Consider the following 11,641-nt stretch of genomic DNA (forward strand, 5'->3'; position numbering starts at 1 on the left):
GTTAAGTACTCATTACAGTAGATTTTCACTTATGATAAAAGGAAAAGAACAGTTTAGAAGAAAAACGGCAGTTTGAGAGGCATCCTTTTCCCCGTGGTGATTTTAAGATTGGATAAAATAATAGAGAAAAAATAAAAGTGTTATTCATCTTTCATCTTCACTTCTAAATGAATAAGAAAATGCAGCTCCAGGGAACTGACAAGAGACTGCAAGAATAAACCACAGTACACTGACAGAGACCAGAACACCTTTACTTGGACTCGGTTAACAAAGGAGCATTTGATATGAGAAGGGCTCTTCACTTTCTCTTTTATAGTGAAAGATAAAATATAGTCATGAAAGCAGAAAACAGAAAAGGAGGGGGAGACACTTGGGAGAAATATAGGGATGACAGTTCAAATACAAATGCGGGTTTAGTTTGCTTTTATATAGCGATTAGTTGTCTTTACTTATATAAGCAATATACAAGGGAAAGGGGCTTTTTAAAATCTAGTAAAAAGTGGTAGAAATTTTTAGCAATTTTTGTTCTTAATTATCAGGCATACTAGAAAAGTTCCTCTTACAGCTCTAAATTAATACACACAATTTAATAATCATTTCATGTTACAGATTTCAGTGTTCCATTTCATTTTAACTGATTGAAACCCACAGGTACCAGTATAAAATGGGATTTATGTCTATCCTAGCAGGATGTGAGTCATATAATAATCACTGCTAATAACTTTCACTTTTAAAAAAACTATAAAGAAATTCAATTCTATGAAACTTAAGAGGACGCCTTCATACCTCAAAGAAATATAATTTAACTCAGATTTTCAACAGGTGAGTTATTAAAAGAAAACACACTATAAATTAAAATGCATTTTTAACAACTTCTAAATATACCACATACTTATTAAATATAAAGATGTTGGCTCTGGTACATAAGAAAATATTTACAGCTAATAAAAAGCATATTGTCAAATATACATGTTCTGTGTATAAAAATAAGTAAAACGTTTTCTAGTCCAGACCAAGGGACCTTTTCTAAGCCAGATTTTATCCATGCAACTCTATTACAATACCATTTCAATAGCATTACTGGAACACATACATGCATGGAAGAAATCTAACAATCTTGATTTAAAGCTCGTACTGCCTTTTTAGGGCCTGTACATCTTCTAAAGTAAAATGGTTGTTTGGTGTTTCTGAAAGGTCATCAAATAGCTGTTCAATTTGCTTCTTTTGGTCCTTGCTTATTAGCGTCAGCATCATCTGAAGGAAGGGAAAACATATTAGTATCAATAAATTATGGAAACCCTTTAAAAAAAAATCAGTCTCTGCTCACACCTGTAATCCTAGCACTCAGGGAGGCCAAGGAGGGTGGATCGCTTGAGCTCAGGAGTTGGAGACCAGCCTGAGTAAGAGTTGAGACCCTTACAGTCTCTATTAAAAAGTAGAAAAAGCTAACCAGGTGTGATGGCACATGCCTGTAGTCCCAGCTGCTCGTGAGGATGAGGCATGAGGTTCACCGGAGCTAAGGAGTTTGAGGTTGCTGGGCTCTATGAGGTCATGGCACTCTAGCCTGGGGCAGCAGAGTAAGACTCTATCTCAAAAAAAAAAAAAAAGAAAGTTGATCTCTATGAATGAAACACTTTTTAAGGCTGGGTGTGGTGGCTCAAGCCTGTCATCCTAGCACTCTGGGAGGCAGAGATGGGTAGATCACCTGAGCTCAGGAGTTGGAGGGAGACCCCGTCTCTAAAAAATAGCCAGGCATTATGGTGGGCACCTGTAGCCCCAGTTACTTGGGAGGCTGAGGCAAAAGGATCACTTGATCCTTTTTGAGGTTGCTGTGAGCTATCATACCACAGCACTCTACCGAGGGCAACCAAATGAAATTCCGTCTCAAAAAAAGAAAAAATAAATAAACAAAATAAAATACTTTTCTGCTCACCTTAAACCTTTCTGCTTTACTCAGATATAAAAGATGCTGATATACCAATGAAGGATCTTTAGTAGTAAGATTATTTCTCAGAGTCTGAATGAGGAGGAGGAATGTATCCCCTTCAAGTTTGTTACTCAACAACACTGGCAAATCTTCTGGTGCGGTGATGGCTAAAAGATGTGCACAGGCTTCTTCATCTTTCTTAGTACTGATAGCATTTATAACCTGACCAAATTCGTAGGCATTATTAGGCTTGGAGATCTGAAGCTTTTCAAGGCATTCTAGTGGCCAGTTGCTTTTGTCTTGCTTCTCAGAAGCAAGGCAGGCAGCGGAGACCGCCTCTGAAGATCTTTCAGGCCCCTCTTCATTGCTTTCCTTCACCTTTATGAGGAAAAAAATACAGACTGTGACACTGAACACCGGTCACCACACACATCCTAAGCTACATTTTTCATAAATGGGGATTGAAAACCGCAGATGGACTGTATTTTAATCAAGTTCTAAGTGAAAAATCTATAATTTGTAATAAATTATAAAAACTATAATTTTTTAGGAAGAGAAGTTTAGAGTATAGGAATCCAATTCATAAAAGTGTTCTGTGAAGTTTTAAACAACCATTTGACATTGAAACTATGACAACAAACATTTTACTTTTAGAACTTTCCATGAATAAAACTGTTGCATAAAATGAAAACATATCACAATTTTATCTCTTTCTCTTAGCAAAAAAGTGAGCTTACATTTTTTCAATTTTCTTAAAATAGCTTTTTCTTCCTTTAAAGGGAAAAATCTTCCTAGCTTCTCTCACATACTGACCTCTTACTCTTAGTGGAAATGTGAGGATTATAAATGTGGTGATATTCACATTCACAAATGCACAGGAATTCGTGGCCTAACATTCTTTAAGCAAAGCAGAATGTGGGAGTTCTTTGAAGTAACGAAGGCAGGTTTGAGTCTTTGTTAGTCTGAGATCTCTGATCAGGCAGTCTTATTTCAGAGTGCTGAACAGGTCTGAGTCAATCTAGAAAATCTTCATAGGGTGTGGCTTGCAGGGCCCTTGGAAAGAAATCAATCCTATTGGGATTCTCCAGGTCTACCCTAAAGCAAAGCTCAATGGCCACAGGCTCCCAGTGTACTTTGGAGTGGGAAGAGCATGGTCACAGGCCTCATGGAGGGTGGGCAAAGAAAGGAAGAACTTCAGTAATACTCAGACTCCCAGTGTCTGTCACGGACTCACACTGGGAAATACCATGGCTAATTATCACTGCAAAGGAGAAACTGTGTCTTTACAATTGGATAAAATTTTTTCATTCATCATCAGAATGCAAACAAAAAGTCATTTAAGAACTCATAGGAGTGGGCGGCACCATGGCTCAAGGAGTAGGGTGTAGGCCCCATATACCGGAGGTGACGGGTTCAAAAGAACTCATAGGGTTATAACTTTGGAATCCAGTGTAAGATCCCCAAAAGAAAAATTTCAAATGTATTGAAAAAAAAATACCTCTTGAATCTCAATTTTCCTTCTCTCCTTTTCTTTGTTGAATGATGAGGTATCATCCTTATTATTAAGGAATCTGGTTATCTCTTCCAGTTCCATCTTTGCTTCAGCAATACTTGGGTCTAGTAGGAGAACTTTTTTGAGATCAGTTAAGCTTTTCTGATAATTCTGTTAAGTAGAAAGACAGAGAAATAATTTTCATAAATAAAAGCAGCAGCCTAGATTAGCATGGGTGAGAGTGACTGAGCTGTGCGAAGTATATACAGGAGTCCCCATTAGTGCCACTCTTGTAAAATGGCCCTACAGAGTGAGTATGCGTGTAAACATTGTAACAAAAAACCCAACGAACATCCACTACAGAAGGAAGAGCATGGAATCCAGAATTAGAAAACTCAAGTTCAACTCTGTATTGCCACAGACTCCCGCCACAGATCACTGCACACACGCACTAGCAGAGAAACAGGATCCTATTTAACAGTTTGGAGTCTTCTTATCTTTAAAATAAGGGTGATAAAAGCTCTATTCAAATTGTTACAAGGCTATACCAAGGAACAAAGGAATAAATGAATGGTTTAAACCTATAAAAGGCTGTGCAAATGATAATTATAATACTTTTGTTCTTCATGGAATAGAGATGTTTACTCTTCAAACTAGTCTATAGTCAACATTTAATTTTCTATCAGTCAGACAATACATCGGTGGAACTGAGGGAAAAGAAAGGGAATCTAAGACAAGGCCACCGAATCTGGCAGCAGGGACAGATACTATGCAAAAACAGTCTACTGTGACAAGCCATGTTCTAGAAACTACAGACTAATATTTTGATTAAACCAAATTAGGAGGCAGTATAGAACTGTAAAGATATGAAACTTCTTTAAGCATTCATGACACCCCAACAAGAGCATGATTGAGATGGTGGCTATCAAAAGTCAATGACCTAGGCTTGGTGCCCATAGTTCAGTGGTTAGGGCGCCAGCCATATACACCACGATTAGCAGGTTTGAACCCAGACGGGGCCTGCTAAACAACAATGACAACTATAACAAAAAAAAATAGCACGTTGTGGCGGGCACCTGTAGTCCCAGCTACTTGTGAGGCTGAGGCAAGAGAATCACTTAAGCCCATGAGTTTGAAGTTGCTATGAGCTGTGACACCACAGCACTCTACCAAGGGTGACATAGTGAAACTCTGTAAACAGTAAAAAAAAAGTCAATGACCTGCCAATGTGTGAATTTCATTATATAAAAACTTCTTTCTTCTAACCCTGCAGTCCGCAAGCCCCGTCCCCACCCCCACCCTTGAATAGGGCTGCCCAGCAGCAGGTGAGTGGTGGGCGAGCGAGCAAAGTCTCATCTGTATTTACAGTGATTCCCCATCGCTGGCCTCATTGTCTGAGCTCTGCCTCCCGTCAGATCAGCTGTGGCATTAGATTCTCAAGAGCACAATCCCTACTGTAAACTGCAGAGGTGACGGCTCTAGGTTGCGAGATCCTTATGGGAATCTAATGCCTGAAGATCCGAGGGGGAGCTGAGGTGGTGATGCTAGCCTGGGGGAGCCACTGCAAATACAGATAATCATTAGCAGAGAGGTTTGACTGCGCACAGACAATAATAAATGAATTGCTTACAAACCCGCATCAATACCCTGTCAGTGAGTGGCAAGTGATAATTAAGCTACATCTAGTGACAAGCTTAATAGCAGCAACACACTTTGGGTTTTTTGTTTGCTTGTTTTGTTTTGGGACAGAGTCTCACTTTGTCGCCCTGGATAGACAAAGTGTCACAGCTCACAGCAACCTCAAATTCTTGGGCTCGAGATCCTCTTGCCTCAGCCACCCAGGTAGCTGGGACTACAGGCAACCACCACAATGCCCAGCTATTTTTAGAGACGGTGTCTCACTCTTGCTCAGGCTGGTCTCAACTCCTGAGCTCAAACAATTCAGATGCTTTGGCCTCCCAGAGTGCTAAGATTACAGGCATGAGCCACCACCAGCCTCAGCAACACACTTTGGATGTCACTGCCTCCCATCACCCCCAGATGAGACCATAGTTGCAGGCAAACAAGCTCAGGGATCCCACTGATTCTGCACTGTGGTGAGTTGTATAATTACTTCATTATATACTGCAATACAATAACAATAGAAATAAAGTGCACAATAAATGTGATGCACTTGAATCATCCTGAAACCATCACCTCTCCCTGGCCCATGGAAAACTGCCTTCCATGAAACCAGTCCCTAGTGCCAAAAAGGTTGGAGACCACTGTTCTAAACCAATGGTGCAGTTTTCTTGAAGAATGGCATTCTATAGTCTCACACTGACCATCAGCCAGCTAAGGCCTACATACCCATAAGCTGTCAAATCTCTGATTTGTTACTACCCACTTCTGCTGGGTGACCCATCTTCCTACATGACATCTTCCCCCACCTCCACTCCCAATCTTTGCTGGAGAAATACTGCCAGTGGCTTTCAGTAATTCAGTTACAAACTTTCCTGTCCCTTAAAGCGAACCTATTATAACTAACAATACTCCTACTATTCCTAGGAAAAGCAGAGAATACATCATAATATTTGAGCTGGAAGGAATCTTAGAAATTACAGAACTCCACATTATAATTAGTGGTGAAATCTGAGGCCTATTCCAAGGTTTTAGACTGATTAGTATAGCACTAGGATTAAATACCAGGATAATCTCACTCCCATCCCATGATCATGATTTATGTTCTTGAAAACCACTTCATTTCTTCAGAATTAAAACATACACATTAAAATGAAGATTTTTTTTTTTTTTTTTTTGGAGACATAGTCTCACTCTCTTGCCCTGGGGAGAGTGTTGTGGCATCATAAGCTCACAGCAACCTCAAACTCTTGGGTTGAAGAGATCCTCTTGCTTCAGCCTCCCAAGTAGCTGGGACTATAAGTGCCCACCATAACACCCGGCTACTTTTTAGAGATGAGGTCCCACTCTTGCTCAGGTTGGTCTCAAACTCCTGAGCGCAAAAGATCTGTCCATCTAAGTCTCCCAAAGTGCTAGGATTTTAGGTGTGAGCCCTTGGCACAATGAAGATTTTCTCACCTTGAGTCCTTTGTAAGCCAGGGCCCGTCGATAGAGTGCCTTCATATTCCCATCATCTATCCGCAGTGCCTGGTCACAGTCTTGCTTTGCCTCCTCAAACTGGCACAGCTTCAAGTAACAGAGAGCTCTGACATAATGTAATGAAACTTGGTATTAAGAAAGGTAAAAACAGCGTATCTATAAATTTTGGTTTGTTTTTTTTTGAGACAGTCTCAAGCTGTCACCCTGGGTAGAGTGCCATGGCGTCAAGGCTCACAGCAACCTCCAACTCTAGGGCTCAAACAATACTCCTGCCTCAATTTTTCTATTTTTATTTTTTTATTATTTTATTTTTTGGACAGAGTCTCACTTCGTCACCCTTGGTACAGTGCTGTGGCATCACAGCTCACAGTAACCTCAAACTCTTGGGCGTAAGCGATTCTCTTGCCTCAGCCCCCTAGTAACTAGAATTATAGGTGCCTGCCACAATGCCCTGCTATTTTTAGAGATGAGGTCTCATTCTGGCTCAGGCTGGTCTCAAACCTGTGAGCTCTGGCAATCCACCTGCTTCGGCCTCCCAAAGTGCTAGGATTACAGGCATGAGCTACCATGCCCAGTCTCATATCTATAAATTTAGACAGCTAAGAAAAATCAGAAAATAACTCAGTAAGTCTGTTTCTATACTACAGCTGTTTCAATTAAATTTTAACATTTGATCCCAATTATGGCACTCTCTTATAGTACATGAAATTATGGCCCAGGGGATATAACTGCAAACTTTATACAGTCCCACCCTCCCCCACAAGGAGAATACATTATGGTGGAGAAGACACACCATTAAAATAAGTAAACACAGTAAAATCTATACATGGTACTATAAGAGCACAGAGCTCAGAGCCACATGCTATCCAGTGGCACTGAGGCAAGAGGCAGAGTGGTCAGGGAAGTCTTCTCAAAAGAAGTAACATTTGAGTTGAAAGCCAGAGTGTGGAGTGAGAATTATGTAATAAAAGGCACTGGGTTAAGAGCATTAAGATGGAGGCAGGGGCACAGACCTGGCCAGGCACAGTGGCTCACACAGGTAATCCCAACACTCTGGGAGGCTGAGGCAGGTGGACTGCCTAAGCTCACCGATTTGAGACCAGCCTGAACAAGAGCAAGACCCCTTCTTTAAAAATAGCCAGGCATTGTGGCGGGTACCTGTAGTCCCAGCTACTTGGGAGGCTGAAGCAAGAGAATTGCTTACGCCCAAAAGCTTGAGGTTACTGTGAGCTATGATGCCACAGCACTCTACCAAAGGAGACAAAATGAGACTTTGTCTCAAAAAAGAAAAAAAAAAGGGCACAGACCTATAGTGGAAAGAACTTATTTATTTATTTATTTATTTATTTATTTATTTTTAGACAGAGTCTCACTGTGTTACCCTGGGTCCAGGTAGAGTGCTATGGCATCATCATAGCAACCTCAAACACGTGGGCTCGAGCGATCCTTCTTGCCTTAGCCTCCCAAGTAGTTGAGATTGTAAGTACTCGCCACCACACCCAGATAGTTTTTTTATTTTTAATAGAAATGGGGTCTTACTCTTGCTCAGGCTAGTCTCAAACTCCTAAGCTCAAACAATTCACCTACTTTGGCTCCCAGAGTGCTAGGATTACAAGTGTGAGCCAAAACACCCTGCCTGGACATGATGTTCTTAATGAATTAAGAAAAGTTCTGTAAGGGATGAGCTGAAAGAACAGGCAAGCCTAAAGGAAGTCTGCTGAAGGGTTCAGAGTAGGGGCCGACATGTGTACCATGTTCTAGACAGATCACTCTAGCTGCAACTGGGAGGGCAAGACAAAAGGGAGCAAGGCTGTGCAGGGACCACGGAGGTGCTATGGACATCTAGGAGACGCCAGCCATCTAGGAGACGCCAGCAGCCCAGGCCAGGATGAAACAGTAGACACAAAGGGTCAGGCCTTAAGAGGGATTTCTAAGGTACGACCAGCCATTGCTAACTAACTGGATGGAGGACAAGGGGCAGGAAGTGTTGGTCAGGGAGATAATCAGCCCCAGCACAGAAGGGAGGGGAGTTTTGGGTGTGGGACTCAGAAGACAGAAATTTGAGAGACATCAGTGTAAGGTGGTAAATGGAGCTGGGGAAAGGATGGAATGGCCCCCCGAGTATGTAGAGCAAAAGAGGGATGGTAGACCTTCAGAACCCTGAGAATACTGGGGAAAGAAAAGCCTGCAGTGGGAAAAGAGGAGAGCCAGGTGATGAGCTCTGCCAGCACAGCCAAGGGGAGAAGGGGTCTTCAGCAAAACTGAGTGGCCAATAATGCCCCATCCTGCAGAGGGTGAGCAGGGGAAGGGCCGGAAAACGTCTGTTGGATTTAGTGACATTTCTGGCAAAAAGGTTGACATGTGGTAAAGATGGCACTCAAGCAGTATTCTAGAACAACCTGCCCGTTCCTATGCACACTATAAAACATGCTGGTCCCTTCCCTTGGCACTTCAGAGGAAGAAAGGGATTGCTCTGTAAGACATTACTTTGAAAGGGCATCAATTCCTGTTCCTCCCATCTTGGACAATGCCCAGGCCCAGCTAGCTACAGCTTGGCCAGGCAGCCATGAAATGCTGCATCAAAGCAGCAGCAAAGATGCTCAAACCTGGTGACACAGACTAGACTATATCAAACTCCTGCCTCTCCCACACCTCATGTTTCCAATCTTCCAAAACTCCCATGGCCCCACCTCTTTTAGGAACACCCACTTAGGACAACTTGCTATATAAATTCCTAGCACTGTGGCATTTCATTAATTTTATTAATTTATTACAAATTATTTTTTAATATCCAAAACTATTAACATAAGAAATATATCAAAGTTACTGGCTCATTGAGTAGGGTGCTGACCACATACACTGAAGGTGGTAGGTTCAAGCCTGGCCCGGGCCTGCTAAACAACAATGACAACTGCAACCAAAAAATAGGCAGTCATTGTGGCAGGCACCTGTAGTCCCAGCTACTTGGGAGGCTGAGGCAAGAGAATCACCTAAGCCCAGGAGTTGGGAGGTTGCTGTAAGCTGTGAATGCCACAGCATTCTATCAAGGGTGACATAGTGAGACTCTGTCTCAAAAAAAAAAAAAAAAAAAAGGGAAAAAAAAGGAAATATATAGAAAGAACTTACCTATTAGTATATATAGCACATTCCTTGTTGTTAATCTTCAAGCATTCACTGTATTTACTAATGGCACCTTCATAATTTGTGTTCTTTACACATTGATTTCCTTCTTCTTTAAGGATTTTAAACATGTTTTCATCTATGGGGCAAAAAAAAAAAAATGATGTATTCATGTAAGCCCCTTTACAAAAATCTAAAGTACCACTACAAGTAAATCTTCTATTGTAAACTAACCAGAGCTAATGTCTAAATGGAACAAAACTTTGTAGACAGTTTTATCTAAAAGATAAAATGGCTACAAGTAAAAATTACTTAATTATGACACTATTATTCTCAAATTCGAAAATAAAATAGAAGTAATTTCACCCCTATTGACATGTTTTCTTTTCTGGGATTCTGGACACAGTAACAGAGGACCTGACAGATGGAGACAATCAAGCTAATGGAGAGAATCAGGACACAGGTGACACTGTATGATGAGAGGCCAAGTCTCAAATAAGGCTGTTCACGGAAACTAGCAAGCCTCACAGTGCTCTGTCTTCTCAATCCATGCTGCCTCCTGCAGCACTTTTATAGCAATACAGGGACACTTTAGACCTTTACTTAAGCTGTAGGCATGACAGAATCAGCTCATGACATGGGGACACAAGTATCTACAGTATTTGGCTCAATAACTATCTCATGAATAATGCAGAAATAGACCTCGTCAAGTGTAGGGGACGCCAAGAGCCAGATGATGTCTGAGCAAGATGATCTGCAGCTGAAGGGTGGACCCCCGGGCCATTCGTCCACAGGTGCTCCTCGTGGAAGAAGAGCCCGAGCCTTTAGCACGTAGACATTGGTTAATTACTCCCCTCACCTGTGTTGTACTGTCTCCATAAAAGGCTAGTGTGGCGGTTGCTTGAGGCTACCCTACCTCCTACAAGCTTGTACTTCTAATCCGTGTCATGTGATCGAGATCAGAGCCGCAGGGGTTGCAACAGTCAAACCTGAAGTGGACATCTATCCAGCACCTCCAATTCCCTTGGGAAATCACACCTCTTCTACTCTTGTGGTTTAGGCACAGCAAACCCCACCTGAACCCTACCCTTTGGATGATTTTCATTTTATTAATTAGCACATTATAGGCCCATGGCCAATAGTCTAACTGGTCAAGGGCCTATGAGAGCCAGTAAGATTTTTGTGATAGATTCTTGTACAATAATTCTTACTCTTTGCCATGAAATTTGAAGCTTCATGATAAAAAAGGGAGTGTGTCTAATAATGGGGCCAACAAAGCAAGGGACAGACCAACATGGAAAACAGAAAAGGCTCTGAACCCTGAATCCAGCCATCCCTATAGCTGCTCTACCTGTGGACTTGGCCACAGTAAGTGCCTATAAATAGCCTGCTGCTTAAGGCATGAAGAGTTGGGCTTTCTGATATCTGCTGTCAAAGAGCCAACTGTTCAGACCACAATGACAGACTACTCTTATTACCTTGCAGTGAACATGGCTGATTCCCTGCTTGGAACCTATTTCTCCCTGTCTGAGGGAACCCTGATTTTCATTCAGCTGCCTTCCCTTTCCTATTTAGGCGATACGTGACAGGGAATCTAACCCCACCAATGGGAAAAAAACCAGGCCTAAGCCAATCAGGACACTGCCTTTCCTCATCAAGGAAAATGGCTCAGGAATGGGCACAGGGCCCACTTCCCATTAGAATAACAGATAAAAAAGCCTGGGCTTTGGGGCAATGTATTTTTTCATTCTTAAAATTATGCCACCATAAGCAATGGTGTTTCTTTCCCTTTGGATGTTGATAGGTGCTGATGTGAAGCCTAAAACTGCTACAATTCTACTATTTCGGCTCAGCGCCTATGGCTCAAGTGGCTAAGGCACCAGCCACATACACCTAAGGTGGCGGGTTCGAATCCAGCCCAGGCCTGCCAAACAACAATGACGGCTGCAACCAAAATAGCTGGGCATTGTGGCAGGTGCCTGTGGTCCCAGGTACTTGGGAGG

The 11,641-nt window shown here is 42.0% G+C and overlaps 1 protein-coding gene across 1 annotated transcript in view; it reads right to left on the reverse strand.

The window, feature by feature from the left end:
• Window positions 1–1,122: 1,122 nt before the first annotated feature.
• The window catches only part of SPAG1 (sperm associated antigen 1), a 61,170-nt gene continuing 50,651 nt past the window's right edge, over window positions 1,123–11,641 (reverse strand). Inside the window, exons 15-19 of the mRNA XM_012809503.1 lie at window positions 9,645–9,777; window positions 6,498–6,624; window positions 3,426–3,590; window positions 1,934–2,305; window positions 1,123–1,254 (exon numbers count right to left, since the gene is read on the reverse strand). Coding sequence (XP_012664957.1) covers window positions 1,123–1,254; window positions 1,934–2,305; window positions 3,426–3,590; window positions 6,498–6,624; window positions 9,645–9,777 — 929 coding nt within the window. The remainder of the gene's footprint in view (window positions 1,255–1,933; window positions 2,306–3,425; window positions 3,591–6,497; window positions 6,625–9,644; window positions 9,778–11,641) is intronic.

This window comes from Otolemur garnettii, unplaced genomic scaffold (genome assembly GCF_000181295.1).
Source record: "Otolemur garnettii isolate 467f Iridium unplaced genomic scaffold, OtoGar3 scaffold00004, whole genome shotgun sequence".
In the NCBI taxonomy this organism is placed as follows: domain Eukaryota; kingdom Metazoa; phylum Chordata; class Mammalia; order Primates; family Galagidae; genus Otolemur; species Otolemur garnettii.